At 44.2% G+C, this 18,592-nt stretch overlaps 1 protein-coding gene across 1 annotated transcript in view; it reads left to right on the forward strand.

The window, feature by feature from the left end:
* The first annotated feature begins 3,685 nt into the window (after positions 1-3,685).
* The window catches only part of PGBD5 (piggyBac transposable element derived 5), a 64,138-nt gene continuing 49,231 nt past the window's right edge, over positions 3,686-18,592 (forward strand). Inside the window, exon 1 of the mRNA XM_005491108.4 lies at positions 3,686-4,401. Coding sequence (XP_005491165.4) covers positions 3,717-4,401 — 685 coding nt within the window. The 5' untranslated portion in view covers positions 3,686-3,716. The remainder of the gene's footprint in view (positions 4,402-18,592) is intronic.

The raw sequence follows: 18,592 nt of genomic DNA on the forward strand, positions 1-18,592 counted from the left end.
TTGGGGAAAAAGCTTCATCATCTTCCTCTGAGGCCAGGCAATAATGGAAGAGGGAACTGAAGCCTATTGGCCTCATCCTGGTTAAGCAACTTGACTCCGACTCTACAGACTCCTTTTAGTGGGTGTTGAGATGGAAGACAGTTTGTAATCTGAATTACAGGCTGCACTTTCAGAACATGGGATTAAAAAAGAATAATTTTGTAATCCGATTAAATATTATTCCATCTTGGTGTATTTGTGTTATGAAAGGATCAGGCACACACGAGGGCTTGGGTCTACAAACTCTGTGAAATCAATAGGAAGTGAGGAAGCTTAGGTAGGAGACAGAAATGTCAATATTCTTTTGGATCTAGGCCATGGTTTGACAATGTAAATATGGTGGAAGATGGCACAAGACCCTTCCTCAAAGAGTTAACTATGAAAAATAAGTTTCTGAGAACTGAGAAACACAAGATTTCCCACTATCATAGTCTTAACCATGAAGATTGTCAGGGTTAGAAGGAGTTTGCAGAAGGCATCTTTGCTGTTGCAATAAAAACAGAAAACTTCAAGGAAAATAACACCAAACATTTTCTCTGTAGACAAATTAAAAGAGGATCCACAGGTTGCCATGGCTACAAAAGTCCATTTACTCCAGTAGTGTTTTCTAGCAGCTAAACACAAGTTTAAGTGATTCGGAAGAAAACACAGCTATGTTTATAACGTTCCATTAGGTTTATATAATTAGATCTTTCAACTGCAAACCACCCCTGGTGATGGTTTTCTTGGCTGTTCATAAAAACCCAGTGGACTTATGTAACCATTTTTAGAATCATCCATCATATCTCTGTGCCTCTGCAATCATTTGGGATCAAATGACTGCTAGCATGTCATACATGGCAATTTTCACAGTCCAGAATACTCATTTTGGGTTACAGTAATCCAATCAGCAGCTTCTGTGGATGCTCAGAGGGGTACATATGAAAAGCTATCTTAGACCATAAGGCAAGCCATCACCTTAGGCATGCAGCCCTGTGTGGGAGCCTCTATAGTCCTGCCTGAGAAAAGTAATCTTCCCATGCATGCATGAGAGACTAAAGCAGCGTCTCTGCTTGTGGGACAGGCAGAAGAGGGACTTGTCATTGCATAGGCTATGCTGAAAGAGGGGAAGTTTCCATCAACAAAAGCTGCATGTGTTTGTATGGCAGCAGACTCCATCATTAAAATGCCATGTTGGATTGGTAGACTAAAGAGTTAGTCCCACCTCTCTCCATCAATGCAGTGGTCTCCTCCCAGAGCTCTTGTGTACATCACTCTCTTAAAAAATGAAACTTGAAGTTTTGGCCATGAGGTGGGAAGGTTCTGGCAATGTGCATCAGGCAGCTGGGATGGAAGCCTGTTTTTGGCACAAAGAATGCCTGAGTTGGGAGACATTGTCCTTGCTGCAATCAGCAGCTAGAGAGGGCTGTGTGGGTTTCTTTGGTCTCTGGACAGTTCCCATCCATTCTTTACTGGGAGACCATTCTGAAAAACTTTCTCTTTCTGTCCTGGGCTTTGGAGCAGTCCTTCCAGCTGTTGTGTTTCACAAAAAAGAATCAGCAGATATGAAGACATTTGATATTTGAGACATAGATGGTGTCCATCCATGGACACTTCCATAGAACCTGGATGCACCAAGGTGAATTCTACATCACCTAAATGGACACCTCCATTCTTGTAAAAATCAAAAGTTTGTTTCAATGTCCCTACTACAAAGAACATGTCAACATATTTAAAGTGGCTTTTTTCAGTCTTGAAAACCATTGTGTGAGATGTTCAACAAAGGTCATCCCTATTTTTTTTGTTTTTTGAGATCAGCTATAAAACAGACAACATTTGTGAAGAAGAGTCTGTGGCTTTCTACATGCCAACCAAGCAAAGAGGATTCATGAGGTTCAAGATAGTCACTCATCATTACCAACAAGAAAGATTCTTATGATATCCAATCATGCCTTCCCATCACAGTATTCTGAAGACACAGGATCAATGGATCAATTAAAAAGATAGCTTGGCCTGCAGAGCTATGATTTCTGGTGACCAGTGAGATGAAATGAAGATAGTGCAATGCTCAAGTCACAGGCTAAGTTGGCTGAGCTTGCAATTAAAAAAAGTTTGTATAAAAACTTACAGTTTTTTTTAATATAATCAGTAAGACAGTTTTGACATTTTTGAAAGTAGAAATGGAACTTAAATCTCATCCCTCAAAATACACTAGGCCTTCCTGTTTACCTAAGGAGGCAGAAGATTGATTTTTATCTCTGGATTTGCCTGTATACATTATATAGAACTTTAAAGTTTTAATGAAGCTATTGCAACTTTAAAATATCTGAATAGAACATAAGGTTGGTCTTTTAAATACCTACACATTCCAGCTTTTATAATTTTTCATGTTGTGCTAGAGTCCTTGAGAATCATCAGAAGGTCATTAATTTTCCTTTCCTAAAGACAGAAACATTCAGTGTTATAAAATTTGATAAATCTGCAGCACTAACAGATCCTCAGACCAACCTGCACTGAAATCTTGCATCAAAAATTGCAAATATTAAGCTGCACAAAACCCCTCCACCCCCCTGAATCCGATTGCTGTTTATTTTGAAAGCAGTGCTGTGAAAGGGTAGGCTCAATAGCTGCTATTGCTGTTGACAAGGGAGGGAAGGACTGTCGTCCTAATAAGTGTTTGTACAGTAACCAGCACAGTGGGATGCCCAATAGCAAACAATAAACCTTGATCAGGGATTTCAAACATTCCTGTAACATCAGAGAGACCATTCTGACTGCTGCACAGCCAGGGGCATCAGCTGCTGTACGAAATCCTTAGATTACTCCAGGGATGTTTTGAAATCATGTTTAACTAACCCAGTCAGGGCACGGGTGTTTTCACTTCTCTCGTTTTTCTTGTGCCATGATATTGCTTTTAAATCAGTGGCGATTTTGGACGAATGGTTACTTCACTCTGTACTCGCTTGAGAAACCAAAGTATGCACGGGAGGCACTGAGCCCGACACCGGCAGACAGCTGGACAGGCAGGAGGAACATGTGTGTGTCCCTAAGGCCAGTCAAAGTCTGCACGGAGCCCCAGCCGGGTGGCAGGGCCTGCCAGGTGCCAGGTGTACCCCAGCCCGTGCTCCAGCGCCTTCCCCAATTTCCTTCACGGGCTGCCCCGGCGCTGGAGCTCTTGTGTCCCACTTTGGGCCAGGGACACGACGGTCCCCACAGCTCACGCTGCCCTGCATGACGAGCTGTGTAGCCCGGCCAGGCTGTCGGGGCTCGGAGCCAGCGGGTTAACACCTCGGCGCTCTGCTCCAGCCCTCTCGGAGCCCTTCTCCGTGTCCCCGCCCGGCGGGCGCTACTGAGGGCCCCGCAGGCACCGAGGCCAGCGCTCCTGCCTCTGCCCTGCGCCGCTTCAGCACCGCGGCGGCGAACAGCTCCGGCCACGATCGGGGGCCGGGACGGAGGCCGGGATGGGGGCCGGGACCAAGGGCCAGGATCGGGGCCAGGACGGGGAGCTGGAGCGGCGCTGGGCTTAGAGACCCCCTCCCGGCGTCGGGGCGCAGCGACGGCCCCGCGGCAGCCGGCGCTGTGGTTTTAAATGGGCGGAGCGGAGGCGGGCGGGGGGCGGGCGGAGGGCGGCCCGCGCTGGCCCGCGGCGCCCATATAACCCCACCTCCCGAGCGCGGAGTGCCGCGGCAATTGGCTGGATGTGGTACTTGGAGATGTTGAGCTGGCTCCTTCCCCCCATGTCCCTGCACACACACAGGGGCGGGTGGTGCGGGCGGGAGCGGGAGGCAGGGCTCAGCCCCGGTGGCGGCGGCGGTGGGGCTTCCCCTACTCGCTGCCTGCCCGCCGCCGTGCCCGAGCCGCTCCTGCTGCTGGGCTGCTGCCTGCGGCCGCAGGACCCGGCCGAGCCGGGCCGAGGGGAGCGCGGGCGGCTGCTGGCGGCGGCCGAGATGATGGCGGAGGGCGGCGGCGGGCCGGCGCGCAGGAAGGCGCTATCGCTGCTGGAGGCGGCCCGATCCCGCTACGAGAGCCTGCAGATCTCCGACGATGTCTTCGGGGAGTCGGGCCAGGACAGCAGCGGGAACCCCTTCTACAGCACCTCGGCCGACTCCCGCTCCGCCGCCTCTTCCCAGGACGAGGACGACGATGAGGAAGACCAGGGGCGCCTGGCGGTGTCGAGCCCGCGGAGCAGGGCGGCCCGGCGCCGCTCTCCCCGGGCGGCGGCCACCCCGGCGGAGCGGCGGCGGCAGCGGCAGGTTTGCGGCAGCAGCGCCGTCCCGGGCGGCCCCGGCCCTATGGAGGAGGAGGAGGAGGAGGAAGCCGAGAGGGGGGGATGGACCCGGTCGCTGCGAGACGTCCCACCCCCTCATTTCAAGGATGGCAGCGGTACGAGGAGAGCGGGCTGCCGGGGCCGGGGGCGGCGGGCCCGGGCTGCCGTGGGGGTGACAGCGGGGGGTGCGCGGAGCGGCGCAGCCACGGGAGAGAAACCCGTACACGGGCCCGGCTGCCGCTTGGGCTGCTGCCCGGCGCCGGGCCTGGCGGGGGAAGCACGGCAGGTGCCCCCTGCCCTGCCCGGCCCCTTCCCGGGAGCGGCCCCGCTGTCCGGCCGCTGGTGCCCGGGGCTGGGCGGCCGGTGCAGGAGAGCCCGGCCAAGGCGGTGAGCGGGCGGGCGAGGAGAGGCCGCGTGTGCTTAGTCACAGGCATCCCGTCCCCGGCGGGGCTGAGGCCGTGCCCCGAGCGCCAGCAGCGTAGGCTGCCCCGCGGGATGAGGACAGGCGCTGCCCCGGACAGGGTGGGTGTCCGGGCCTCGCCGCGGCTCCGCTCCGGTGTGCGGCTGGCTCTTCGTCCCCGCTCACTGCTGGGGAAAGCCGCGGGTCACCTGCCCTGCGCTGTGCACTGGGGCTCTGGGATTGCGCCTGGGATTCCCCCTGGCTGCAAGGTTTTCCATGCAGCCGTCCCCAAACTTAACCCTCCTTTCGTGGCTTTTGGCCAGAGGAAATACCAAGAGAGTGGTGAAATGACACAGCGCGACCTACAGCAGCAGTGCACAGCGCGGAGATCTCCGTGGAGTGGCTTGTGTGGCAAGTTACAGCGCTGGCTTGCCGAGGGAGCCATTATAACCTATAATAAATCTGCAGGCCTCGGCAGCAAAGCTGACCGTGTAGCAAGGCATTGCAAGAACAGGGTAATGGTTATGAAAAGCTGGGATGTGAAATTCAACATGTGCATCTCAGAATAGGATAGGATGATTGCCTAAGGTTGCTTGTCTTTTCTTTTTAGTAGTGTTTAATTCCTTCATTTGGCTGTTAAAAAATAAATGCCAAAGAGTGCTGCTGCGCTCAGTGTAGTGTGCTGAAATTTGTGCAGTGAGGTAGGCAGGAACCTGTCTGAGGAAGCAGCTTTGGATGGTTCGGGAGGAAGGTGGAGCTAGCACTGGAGCCCAGAGAAAGTTCAGTGGTGCTTCTGACAAATGTGCAAATAGGAGCTGTGTTTGCCTCTGTAAATAGCTGAACCTTGTAAAACGCTTAAAAATCACTGTTATGTGCCTCTGTAAAAAACCTCCTGAGTTCTATTGAAGGTTCTTATTCATAAGCATACCTAGGATGACATTCTGGACTATAAGCTTCATGTTGTGATGATATTTCAGCATTGATTATCATTTAGTTTATCTGCTTTTGATGGCTTATTCCTTCATATCATTGCTTTATGGTAATATCCTTTTTAACACAGGCAAAACTGGGATTAGTGCTTTAATACTGATTTGGAAAGGAATTGGATGACCTGTTAATTCGGGAATTCATATTTCCTTTGAATTGAAGGAGTTAGATTTATGGTTGACAGGAACAATGCAGATGTCCCTTGAGGAAGGTGTATAGATATTGCTGTAAATATTTCCTCCCACTAATAGATGCAGAAGAGGTTTCTTCTGTCCTTTAGTTGCGTTGATTGTGATGATGATGATAGATGCTGCATGCCCTTCATAGAACGGTGATTTGGTTTGGCAGAAGTTCAGGTAGTGTCATGATTTGATATGTGGGAAACATGAACTATCTGTGGTATTTTTATTTTTGACTACTCAAATTCCAACTTGTGGAAACTACTGCATTGTATATAACTGGGGTCTTATAAATCTAGTTTGTACATTGACTGGCTTTAGGCCTTGCAGATATCATCCATCATCAGAGTCATGCTGAACGTACTTGTGCTGGCACCATTGTTGCTTCGTTGGACACCATTCTGGCATGAAAGTTTGTATCTTGGTGAGGAAAAGGTCTCTATTGAGGTGCCTTGCAGTGACAAGGTGTCTTTCAGCCCCTTATGGAATACAAGCAAGAAATACAAGGTTAGAGCACCAAGAAAACTGTTCTCAGTTGAAATGTGTTGGATGTAAGATCCTTTCTTTCTAGGTTCTGTTATTAAAAGCAACAAGTTTGCATGAGACCAAGATAAAAATTACCTTTGGTTAGCACCAAAACTTTAGAGCACGGCCTTTTGGTCAAAATCTCAAGCTTGCTTATGGCAACTACTTGACATCATCTCATGCCAGGAGGCAAATATCTCATGAGACTTCAGTCTCATTGATGCTGGAAATAAATTCTCGAATCAGACCAGGGTCAAACCTAGTGTCAAGCTCTTTGGTTTGGGAGACTGCCCCTTCATGAAAGGGAGTGTGTGGAGGAGAAAAAAGTTTGAGTTAGTTATTGAGTGAGCTAAAGCTCTCAAGAGAAAAAATAAAGAGCCACTTATAAAGTTTGTGGTCTTTTTAACTACAAGTAGAAAATACTATCACTTCCCTTCTTTCTTTTGAATAGATTGCTCACTACTGCCTTTGCCTTCCCAGCCTCAATATTAAACTTATGTCTTTAAAAAGCATTGTATTAATCCCTAGAATTAATCTTGAGCACAGACAGGCTAACACTTCATCCCAGAAATACATTCAAGACCCAGATGTGCTGGAAGCTGCTGGCAGTGTGTTAGATGGTTGAGTATGTCCTTAGTCTGCAGTCAGTCACTGCATCTGTGTGTGGTGATGCTGCCTTGCTTGTGGGCAGGTTCTGGCAAACTGGGAAAGGTCTGGCTTATCTTCTGTGCCAGGAGATAAGTGACTGGCATAGCTATGCAGCACAGTGCTGTTTGTGTCCCAGATTTGTTTTTTGCCTCTTCTTCAGGGATCTCCACTTCCTGTTGTTCCTTTTCTATTTAATAAAAATAGTGAGTGCTTAGATTCCCTGGGGGGGAAAAAAACCCACCACAATGTTAATAGCGTTAGGTGACTTCCTTCGTTGAAATCCAAAAAGCTGTTAACTTTAACATAGAGGTTAGAACAGATGGCTTGCTGCCACTTTCTTTCCTGTTAAACTATTTTGCAAATCACTCTTTTAGGGGGTGAGAAAACTCTCAACCATATGATTTGGTACCCTGATTTTTAAACTGGTAACTTGTAGCAGTGTATAATTCTAATGAAATCAGGTTCAGGAAACAAGTGTCTGTCACAAACATCAAGGCAATAATGTAAGTTCTGAGGTACTGGGATGTAGTTAATGGGTATGAGGTCTTGGGGAAGTGTCTGAAATGCTTTTCCTTCACAAAGAGCACCGGGCTACAGCAGGTCCATGGTTGTTTAGCATGGTGTTTAAAAATATGTCATCCATGATCAAATGCTAGATCCAAGCTTTTTGACCTAGTTGTAGAGGGCAGAAAGAATAAGAGAACAAACTGCTGCTGGGATAGGGAAAACATGATTGAAAAGGAGGGAGAGCGAGAGAGCAAGCAACTACTTTTACAAGCCAGTATATGCCAGTAACTCAAGATAAGCCCTTCATCTCTGGTCACTCCTGCCTCAGACTTAATTGGTGTGCTCTTCCTTTCTTTAGGAGTGGGGTGGCTCTGAGTGGTGCTTTCCCTTGTAAGCTCAGTAATCTTGCCAGGAACTGTTGTGTAATACACAGAGGCACTGTTGCTTCTGCTCTTGGGTTTTTTTGGGGGGTCTTTGGAAGTAAGAATATCCTGGTATTGCTCAGCTGGGTGTTCCTGATTTGAGGTAGCTGGTGTTTTCTTCCTAGGATCCAATGCGTCCTGTATCCATGTAGTTCAGCAAGCAGAAAATTTGACCTCAGATGTCGGAGCATCTTACTGTTAGGATGCTATGTTGGAGTTATATTTTAGGGTGGCAGCAATAGCAGGGAAATCTAAGCAAAAGTTAAGGCTGAAGTCCTCAAAGATAGAGGCAATTAGTGCTACTGTTTCCTTCATTTTCTATGCCCTCGAAACCATGTTCTTAAGCCTAGACCTGAGGACAAAATATTAAGAATGTTCCTTGCTGAAAGAGCATAGCAGATCCTCTTCAAGTTGCATTTAGACTGTGAAAATAGCTTTTATGAATTTCCAGAGTGTTTCTCTGAAGCAGTGTGCCATAAGTTGCCATCTTTGAAGAACATGTTGGTGTGTAAGAGAATGTGCTCAGGAAGAAGCTGCTAAGACCATTTCAGCAATCTTGTCACCTTGAAGAAGTTTAAGCAAATATTTAAAGTAGTTTCTAGTATTTTCTGTTCCCAAGAGCATGGACAGTCAGATGGGAAGTCAGCATTCTAACGGCAAGAAGCCTGGAGGAAGAGCTCTTGGATCAGGCTGGGCTATAGAAGAGTGCCATATGCATGGTACCACCTAACAGTGCAGGAGCTCTTGGTTCAAATCCTAAATAGAATCTGAAGGCTTTCATCTTACTAGATTCATGTCAATATTTAAAAGTTTTAGAGGAAGAAAAGTATGAATGCTACTTAGTCACTTATGTCAGATTCTGCTTCAGAAATATCTGGCCCAAATTTTCTGACTCTAAGTGGATAAAGCGATGCTGATATGCTTTGTTCTTATTTATGTCATCAGAGAACTTAGCTGCTTTTGACTTGCATAACCATGGAAAATATTGGGGGAAAATGCATATTTATATAATCTGTTCTTGCATTCTACATAGAAGTTAGTTATAATGACAGTATCACAACATTTTCAGTGAGATATGATAAATACATCTCAAAGATGTACATTACTACTTTGCAAAGCCTTTATAGGATGATTTAAAGTCTTGAAGTTTTGCTAAATAAGTGAATTGTGCAAAGGCTTAACATCTCATACATCTTAAAAAATCTAGATGTGCTTTTCAGGAGGTTTTAATGGCTTTAGAGCACATTTTTCTGCTTCCATCGTCACTGAAGAGAGCAAAGTGCATATGACAGCCTTATTGATTAAAAAATTTAGTGCAGCTTAGCTATCTTGCCATGTTCCCTTGTCTCTTTTGCTCATACCTCTGCCTTAAACATGCATTTGGGGAATAACCTGGTATTTAGATAGACTTTACAGGAAAAAAGAACCAGCACAGTTTTTTCCTCTGCTTTTACAATCTGTTCTAGTCAGTACTTGAGACAGGAAAGTCTGTAAGCACTGCAGATTAAGGTCTTCTCCATAGATACTTGCCTAGCCTTTTACAGAGAAAAAGTGTATTTGCTTCTAGATCTGTTACTGCATGAAATGAATGTTTTCTCCTTGTAGGTACTGATGGGGTCATTTAAAGTAGATCAGTTCCAACAGCTACTAATGTCCTTTAGTCCACATCTCAGAAACAGGACAGCAAACAGCTTCCATGTCTCTCTGTATGCCTTTAAGTCAGCCTAGAGATGAAATCAGCCTCTGCTCAGTCTAATGAGGATGCTAATGGTGGAGTTGACTTGCAAACCCTGCCTTGACTGCTAGGTCACAGGAAGTTGTCCTGGATGTCCTAGATTTAAAAGAAACTGGAAATGTCTCTTACATGTTAGTGCTCATATAAGAGTTTTGCTTCCCTCCTGTGCTAAAGCTTCAAAAATTTTGGAGTAGATGGATTTAGTAGTTTGGAATTACCTTGTATTTCTAAAAGGGAAGGTAATCATGGATACAGTCACACATCCTGACTAGAGGTACTAATCACTGAAATACCTCATTCTTTCGAGTACCGCCAAAAATTGGGCGTGTTATTAGAAAACAGAACAGATGGACTCAAAAGGATTGCATGGCTGAGACAAATGCATGAGGATACTATCATTTGACATCTCAGTTCCCTGTAGCAAGGCATTATTTCTAGGAGCTTATCCAAGCTCCCTCTTCATATGCTTTAAAGAACAGGACGTTAGCCAGTCACTGGCTCTGTGTGAAAATGAATTAACTGATACCTGAGAAGGTAATTTAAAAATTAAGGCAGAGGTCCTTGATTGACAGACTGCAGGATCATAGTCTTTGAAAGCTCCACAGCTGATTTTGTGTCTATATAAATCACTCTTGGACTGTGTCCTTTTCTGTGAAAACAACTGATATTCATGTAACATGATAGAAAATATGCTTTCGATTGTGCTTTCTTGGATAACATGAGGGATTCACATGACCTATATTGACAAACCATATGTGTTATTAAGGACAAAAAACAAAACCAAGCAGCTTCTGTTCAGCAAGCACAGTACAAAGCTGTAACTATGCACCTGAAACCTGGGCAAGGTGAAGTGTAGTCAATGAGGCACACTGTAAGGATGCCAAAATCATGTTGGAGAGGGATACACAGAGGAAGAATACTGTGCATGTGTCTGTATGGATGGGGGCAATTAACTGTGTGTTGGGAGGAAGATTATTGGACTGACATAAAATATACTGTGAGCCCACCAGTGGGCACAAATGAAGGTGTTATTTTGAGTGAAGAAAAAGCAGAGAAAGATTTAAAGCAGCTGCTGTTATAACTGTGATTCATTTCTGATTACATATGGCAGGGAGGTGGGTGTGTATGAAAGATTAAATTCAAGCAAAAAATGAGGATATTTTTCTTTTTTTAAAAGTTACTTACAAAATTCACTGTTGTGGAAAGTCTGCTTATTCAGTGCATATAGTCATCTCTGCATTTTTTGGAAAGGTAGATGGTGGTTAACTTCTGAGTAGGGAGCACCTGTAGGTGTGCAGTGCTAGGGGTCAGCATGTATCTGTGGGTGTGTGACTCTTCCCATTGATGTCATGGTGCTGTCTGCTGCTGGATGCACTCTATGTACTTAGACAATGGTAATCTTGTCAGTTCATGCTCAGGAAGACTACTTGGAGGAGGCTACATGTATTGAGACTTACACATTCAGATTCACAGAATCATTAAGGTTGGTAAAGACCTTTAAGATCATCAAGTCCAGCTGTCAACCCAGCACCACCACAATGTTCACAACTAAATCACATTCTCAAGTGCCATATTCATAGGTGTTTTAAATACTTACAGGATGGCAACTCCCTCCCCAGAGGGCAGGATGGTGGTTCATAAACCTTGTGCTGCAGCAGCCAACTGAAAATGAGCCACCTTTGGTTTGGGGCAAGGGATTTCCAGGATGATCTTGAAAACTGTGAGATGCTCTTACATCTGTCTTGCTGGATATGTTGCATTGTCAACATAAATTCATGTGTGGATATAAATTCTTATTTAGCCTATCAAAGGGCTTCTGACCTTCTGGACTGTATTTTTGAAAAGGATTACTAGATGAGAGGACCTCCTTAAACTGAAGTCTTTCTCATTTTTTGGCTGTTGTAGTTATTCCTTACTCATAAACTTGTCCTTTTATGTTTCTAGTGGTTGTTTTGAGATGAAAAAAATACAATGTTTGAAGGTTTATACTTGGAGATCTGCATTAGTTCTCTCTTGTCACTGACTCTGAGATTAAAAGAAATTAAGCTCTAAGATTTGGACTACATTTGAGTGATCTGTAGATATTTTCATGGCACTAGCATTGTTGCAAGTAGTTTCATTTTTTTCTTTTAAGGATATGTTTTCAAGTGCATCAGAAACCTTCCCCCTTGGGAAAAGAGCGATGCATTTTAGGGTAGATGACATCTTGGTCTTTCTACTTGATGAGGTTGTATTTGATGAATAAAGAATGACCTCCTAAAAAAGGGCCTTTCTTTGTCTGCTTCTGTACTACAGGGTAATGACTCACGCTTAAACTGACATCAGGGATGGTCTAAGAGATTGTCCAACCTCTAGAGCAGCCCCCTGCCCCTGTGTCCCTGGAGGGCAGTTGCAGCCAAGGGCACTGAGGCAGCCCCAGGGTGAGGCTGGCTCAGGATGTGGGCCCACGGCTGTGCCAAGCTGGAGCCTGGCCCAGCTGGGGTGGGGACTGATGGCCCTGGGGAGCTGTCATGGAGCACTGGCCAAGAGGGCCAGTCGGGCACGGTGGGGACACTGGGGCACTGGCAGCAGCTCCTTGGCAAAGCCATGACTTTCCGTAATGGTTTTTCCACAAAAAAAGCATTCGGAAAGGAACGTGTCAGTGCTCAGTTGAACCATTCTTCCAGCCCACTTCCCTGTGGCTGTGCCCTATCCGTACAGGCTGCTGGTAGCCAGCCCTCCTGTCAGCCATGGAGATCCTGGCTGGAGTGGCCCTGGGAGTCAGAGTGACTGGGAGATAGTGCTGTCCTGTCATTACCTTGGTTTCATCGGTGCCCTGCAAGTTCTTTGGCTTCAGATTACCTTCAGTGTTTATCTTGCGTATGAAACAAACATGTGAGGGCTTTTGGTGCGTGGAGCAGTTGTGGTAAGCAAGGAATCAGCTGATCCTTGTGGAGGCACCCCCATGGTCACTGTGTTCCATAGGACTTCACTGCTTTGTTTTCTACAGTGAACTGGAGGAAAATTATTGGGGTGGGAACCATCTCTGCAGTACTGGTTCTGAGTTTCATGTTGTGTTTTGCATTACACTACGTCTCTTGCAACAAATCTTAGACATTAAATATGTAGTGGGGCGAAGCAGGCAGATGAAGAAATATCTGATTGGATAAATACCATCCAATCCCCATCAGGTATTTTCACTAAAATTGTTATTACTGAAAATGCCTGTTTGTCTCGATTTGAATTGGATAGGTGTGGCCTAGCATCTCCAAAAATGTGTGGCATAAGGATCTGTCAAAAGCTTAAATATTCTGATGGGACATTTTTACTTTTATTTAATTTCACTTAATTTTATTTTTTATTTTTAATTAATAAGAACCTGAAAGTGCATTCCTGAATGGATCTGGACTTCTTGAGATTGTTTATTAAACCTTTAGATAACATGAAGCTGGGAGTGATTGCATGTACACTGAAGAGCAAACTGAGAATTTCTAAGCTTGCTGATAGTCTGAAATAGTCTGGTACAGGAAACACAATGACATGGTGCAAGAGGGGAATGTGTAAAGGCAGGGCTAACAGCAGAAGTGGAAAATGGAGGGGAAGAACTGTCGAGGTGGAAAAGGAACTGGTGGTTGGAGCTGAACACTAGACTAATGTGACTCAGTGTCATGCTGTTGTGAAAAGGCAAACATCCAAATGGAGTGTACAAGACTTGAAATGAGACTGTTTTGCCACTTAAGAGAGTGAATCTGGGTTGCCAACCCAGGTGAGAAGCACGTAGTTAAATATGAAGAGAAAGGACAGAAGCAGAAAATCTACTAACTTGGCTGCCTTTTAGTATTCTGATTTTAAGCCAAAGGGCCATATGGGTAAGTAAAAGAGCTATTATAGGAAAGGGAATTATCTGCCTTACCTGCTCTGAAAACTAAATATGAGGAATAATGGGTATAAATTGATGGATAATTGAATCAGACATGATAGAAACTCTCAGACAGTGCAGTGGTGCAGAAGACAAATGCATCACTGAAAACCTAAGAACAAGTGTCATTAACCTGTTATATCTTTTGCAACAGACTGAGACCCAGTATGTGTGCTGAATGGGGATAGAGGCCTTGGACTGAAGGACTTCCTGAGGTCCCTTCCAGCACTCTTTTCCTTTGTTTTAGACTGGCTAAGATAAACTAGCAAGCTGCTTAGTGGCCAGTTAAATGCTGGACTGTTATGTGAAGGACTTGCTACTTGCATCTTGCGCGTCAACTTTTGGAGTGGGGAGAAAGCTGTGCAGCTTGTGGGAAAGAGCTGTGTGCTTGCAGAAGGCTGCCTGGTCTGTTAAGGTGAAACTCCCTCCCTCCCTTTGTCCTGGAAAGTGGCCCAGGCAGACTTGATAGTTGGGGTGTTGTTTCCACACTCACTTCTATGGTAATGAGTTGTGTGCCCGTGAATCTTGTATCTCTACTCAAATGACTTACTCTGAGGCTCCTTTATGTTCAAAGCACTAAACTGCTTATGTGAGGGATGTCTGATGGGACACTGCCCAAAGACTTGTGAGATTAGCAGTGCTATACTCTGGAGGCAGTGCCTCATCCAGTGGTGCCTGGGTTTGTACTTGCCTCTGTTCATGACACTTCTAGAGGTACAAAGAGCTTCCTTGCAATTGAATCCCAACACAACCAACCCTCTGTAGACCATAAGGATAGATACATGGAGGAAGACAAGTGCAGGTCTGGAAGAGGCTTGGCTGGGTTATGGTGCAGGCACCTGCAATAACTGATGATCATGGAACAGGTGTCCTGGCAAGAAAGAATGTCTACTGCATGTTTTTTCTGTTCATGGACTGGGCATCAGAAGGTTGTTCCTTCACTTCTTTGTGAGCATTGCAAAATTGTTTCATCTTCAAAGACTACTTTTTGGCACTTAACATAATCTTTTTCCCTGATATTTACTTCAAGTACATTTAAAGAGATTTGCTGTTTAGCTTTCTTGTGGTTTTCTTCTCTAGCTATTTCTTTTTCTTTTTTTTTTTTTTTACCAAGGCTAAAAATAAGAAAGTATGGTATTTCTTCACAACATTTCCTTGCAAGAATACGCTCCTACTTCTAGTGGTAGTTCTCTGCCTTTTCCAGTGTAGGGTCAACTCTTTGTTGACAAATTGCACAGGTGTCCAAGTAAGGTCTTAAAGTTCCTTGTTCAAGGTACTCATATGTCACTATCTCCACTAAAGGTAGCCTGTTTTATGCTATCCAAAAAGTGACTGTTCTAGAAGTCAGTTGTTTGAAAAATTCTCATTTTTCTGCAGAATAAGAGATTGTGCCTGATTTCAGCAGATAATTAGAGAAAAAAACTTTAAAGATGGGTTTTTAAGATTTATTTTGGCCAATAAATTCAGGTATTACCCGTGGGATGATCAACCCAGTATTTTCTGATAGTGTGTTGAGCATAAAATTGGTTCTAATTCCATGTCCTGGTAAAAAAAAGAAATAATGCTTTTCTGTACAATCCATGGCTGTTTCTGGTTAAGAGGGATGTGAGTTCAGCCAGCAGTAACAAAACCTTTAATCCCAGTAGACCTGGATAAATTAAAAATACATTGAACTATGTTGAGTGCAAATAGTAGTGCAGACACCTCACTGCTTTCTGGGGACAGATGAGTGTGAAATAGTCAGCTGTGGGTATTTTTGAGATGGTACTGTCAAAGTGGGTACTGAATATGAAATGGTTCTAGAAATATGAAATGGACTTGACACTGTTAATGTGACGTTGTTTGGGTTTTTGGTTTTTTTGAGGGGGGGTTTGGTTTGGTTTTTTTTTTTTTTTGAGCTGCTGGCTCTTTCTCCCTGAATCAATGAAAAGAAACTAAGTGAGCATTAGCTTTTTTCTAAAAGCAGCCACTTGTATCATATGATGAAGCAGAAACGTTTGATAGCATTTTATGGACATCTATAGCAGGAGAGTGAGCAAGATGCTAAAATAAAAGGCATGCCTTTTCTTTAGGTTTTTTGCTGAAAGGTTGACTCAGAAGGGGTCTGAGTACTGACCTGGAGCAGTTTGACATTGAGCAGTGCACTGCCAATTGCTCTAATGTCAGCTTTCTTCCCAAGATAAAAGGGTGATGGGATTTTTTTTTTTTAAGCTGAAATGGGCAGCTAAAGGGAGAATCCGTCAGCACAATACTTTAATCAGAAAAGGAACAAGAAATAAGTGTAACAAAAGCTGCTCAAAACTTTACTTTTAAGCTTTCAGTTTCTACTGAATCCTTTTCATCTGTACTATAACCTCTTTCTAACCTGCCCTTCTGTGCTGCAGCATTTAGTTTCTCTAATTGTATTTTGCTTTCTAAAATCTTCTCCTGTCATAAAGATGAACCTTTCTCTTATATCTTAACATAGATTCTACCAGTACTTCCCATTTTAACATCTTGTTCTTAGTCATTATGAAACTACCTTTTTTTTATTCTCTGGGCTCTGCTGGATATCATGTCTCTACTGTTCTTGTTAAAATTGCAGGTAGTCAGGGGCAGGAGTTCATCAGATTTTGCTTCTTACTAAGCCAGGCTTTGTGCAATTTTACTCTGCCCTATGTCCATTCTTGTGGGACAAGAAGGTAAAGGTCCTCCAGATATTGAGTCCTTACCTAACTTACGGGAAGATAGCTGATGGGGTGACAGCCTTTTGAATTGCCCTTGCTGAAAGATGGCTCACTTGAGTTCAATCCTTATTAGACAGCACATTTGTAGATAGAAGAGTCTGTAGGCTCCAACAGCATCTCCTGTGATGAAAAAGCAGTTGATGTTGAGATGTGAGGTCATGTGAAACCAGACTCTGCCTGTTCTTGCCTCATAGTGTCATATAAAGATGTGGTGATATTTCTAACATTAGAAAATAATGGCCAGGTGCTCTTGACCACATTGCTCACCCAGTTTGCTACAACTGATGCTCCAGATCTGCTTTTGCGGGAGATACAATATGTGAACTGTCACACCCACCACAGCATCTAACACAGCATTAAAAACCTGGTAGGAATGCAGTGTACAGCTCAACAAAGTCTGAGTTCAGATCTGAGAGTTCATATGGGTTTGGTTATCCCATGATTGTTCAGTCTTCTTTTTGGATGAAGTTTGCATTTCAGGAGTGTCAGCTGCCCCTGCATGGAGTTTTGTGTTAGCATTTTGTTGTGTCTGAATTGTGAATTCATCTGTGCTCTTGCTACCTAATAGAAGAGACCAGTGCAGTTTTAGAGGCTAATGCTCCAAGTATTCTTTATAGCAAGCATTTGAGGAATATTCTCCCTTCTCAATCACCTGTATTGGCAGGAGTGGGGATTGCGTTTCCTGTGTCTGGTTCTTTACTCACTTTGTGACATGTACCCTGTAGTCCCTTATTTGCCAGACCTTGGTTCTAGAGGTAGGAGGATGTGACCAAAATCAAGTGATATTTTCTATAAAGAAAGCAAAATGTTAATAGTTTTTATAAGCAGTTTTGGGGTAGCTGTTGCTTTTCTTTTCCTCATTGAGGCTAGCTGAACTCAATGTTCTACATACTGGTGGATCTTGAATGCTTCTGAAAGAAAGGAGACACGAAGATCTATTTTAAGTTTTTCTTTCTCTGACTACTGCTGTAGAGAGTCATTGTTAGCTACCTTGTTTATAATTTAGAAGAGGGAGGAGAAGGTAAGCAAGTTTTCAAACTCAAGTAGAAAAAGGAGCTTTTTCTGAGCAGAGTTTTAAGTACCTCTTTTGCTGTGTGTTCAAGGACTCCATACTATACTTGCCAATATTCATTCTTTTGCAGTTATTTCTGTATTTTATTATGGACTGCATCACTTGACATTGTAATACTTACACTGTTGAGTCATTTGCTTGGAGCAATCCTAGGCTAGAAGAAGTGTGCTTAATCTCACTTCAAAAACATGCACTTCAGGGTAGTGTTGCACTGATGCCTAAGAATAATGCGATCACCGTAGTTTGAAGTTAAGTATCTGCCTCAAATGGTTTCTGCTGGGCTGGAGTGAAAAGACCCTAGGAGAGGTTACTGTTGTCAAACTGTCGCTTCAAAAATTTCTTAGAAGACATCCCTTTTGATGTTTATTCATATCGTCACAACAGCGCAAAGTTTGGTATCAGATCTAGTAGAAACTAACATTAAATCCCTTGATCAAAAGGAAAAATCCATGCTTCCTGAAGAACATGAGTTCCAATTTGCTTGCTAGGGTTTGCAAAGAGTGAGCAAAATCTCTGGTGGTCGTAAGGTCCAGGAGGGAGGACAAAGTGGCTGCGGGATAAACTAGAAAGGATTTTCATAGTGAAAAGACATTCCCCTTTTTTCCTGTCATGACGCATATTGCAGCCTCAGTCTTGCTTTTAGGATTAATAATTTGCATGGTTGACTGCAAAATGAGTATCTGCTCTGGAAACCTATTTCTGCTAGAGAAAAACACAAGGCTCTTACACCTCCTTTTGATTTGCAAGTGACACAAATTAAAATTCAAAGAGGAGTGTCAAGGGATGTAAATATAGTGCATTATTCTTTGAATCCAGAGATGCATATAAGTACATGAATAGGTGGTACTACCTTAGTGATATGTGGCATATGACTTGAATGATATGTATTCTTTAGTGACATGAGAAGTGTCATACCAATGCAGAAGGACCTCTGACTGATCCCACCACTCCCCTGTTCTTACAGGAAGACAGTTTTCTTAAAGGACAAGGGGAAATTACTGCTTTTTATATTGATATAAAACCTAAAGTAGATCAGCTGAAGCTTATAGGATTTGAGCACATGTTCAGCTCTCTGCTAGGTGAACTGTGTCTGCAAGGCTGCTTTAGTCCCGAGTGCAGTTACTGGAGAGCTCTAGGGCAGTGTTCCCCAATTGTTTTTGATCATTCACCCCTATCAGTTGAGGTTTTCTCAAGAGGTACCCCCAATC

This window comes from Zonotrichia albicollis, chromosome 3, assembly GCF_047830755.1.
Source record: "Zonotrichia albicollis isolate bZonAlb1 chromosome 3, bZonAlb1.hap1, whole genome shotgun sequence".
Classification (NCBI taxonomy): Eukaryota; Metazoa; Chordata; class Aves; order Passeriformes; family Passerellidae; genus Zonotrichia; species Zonotrichia albicollis.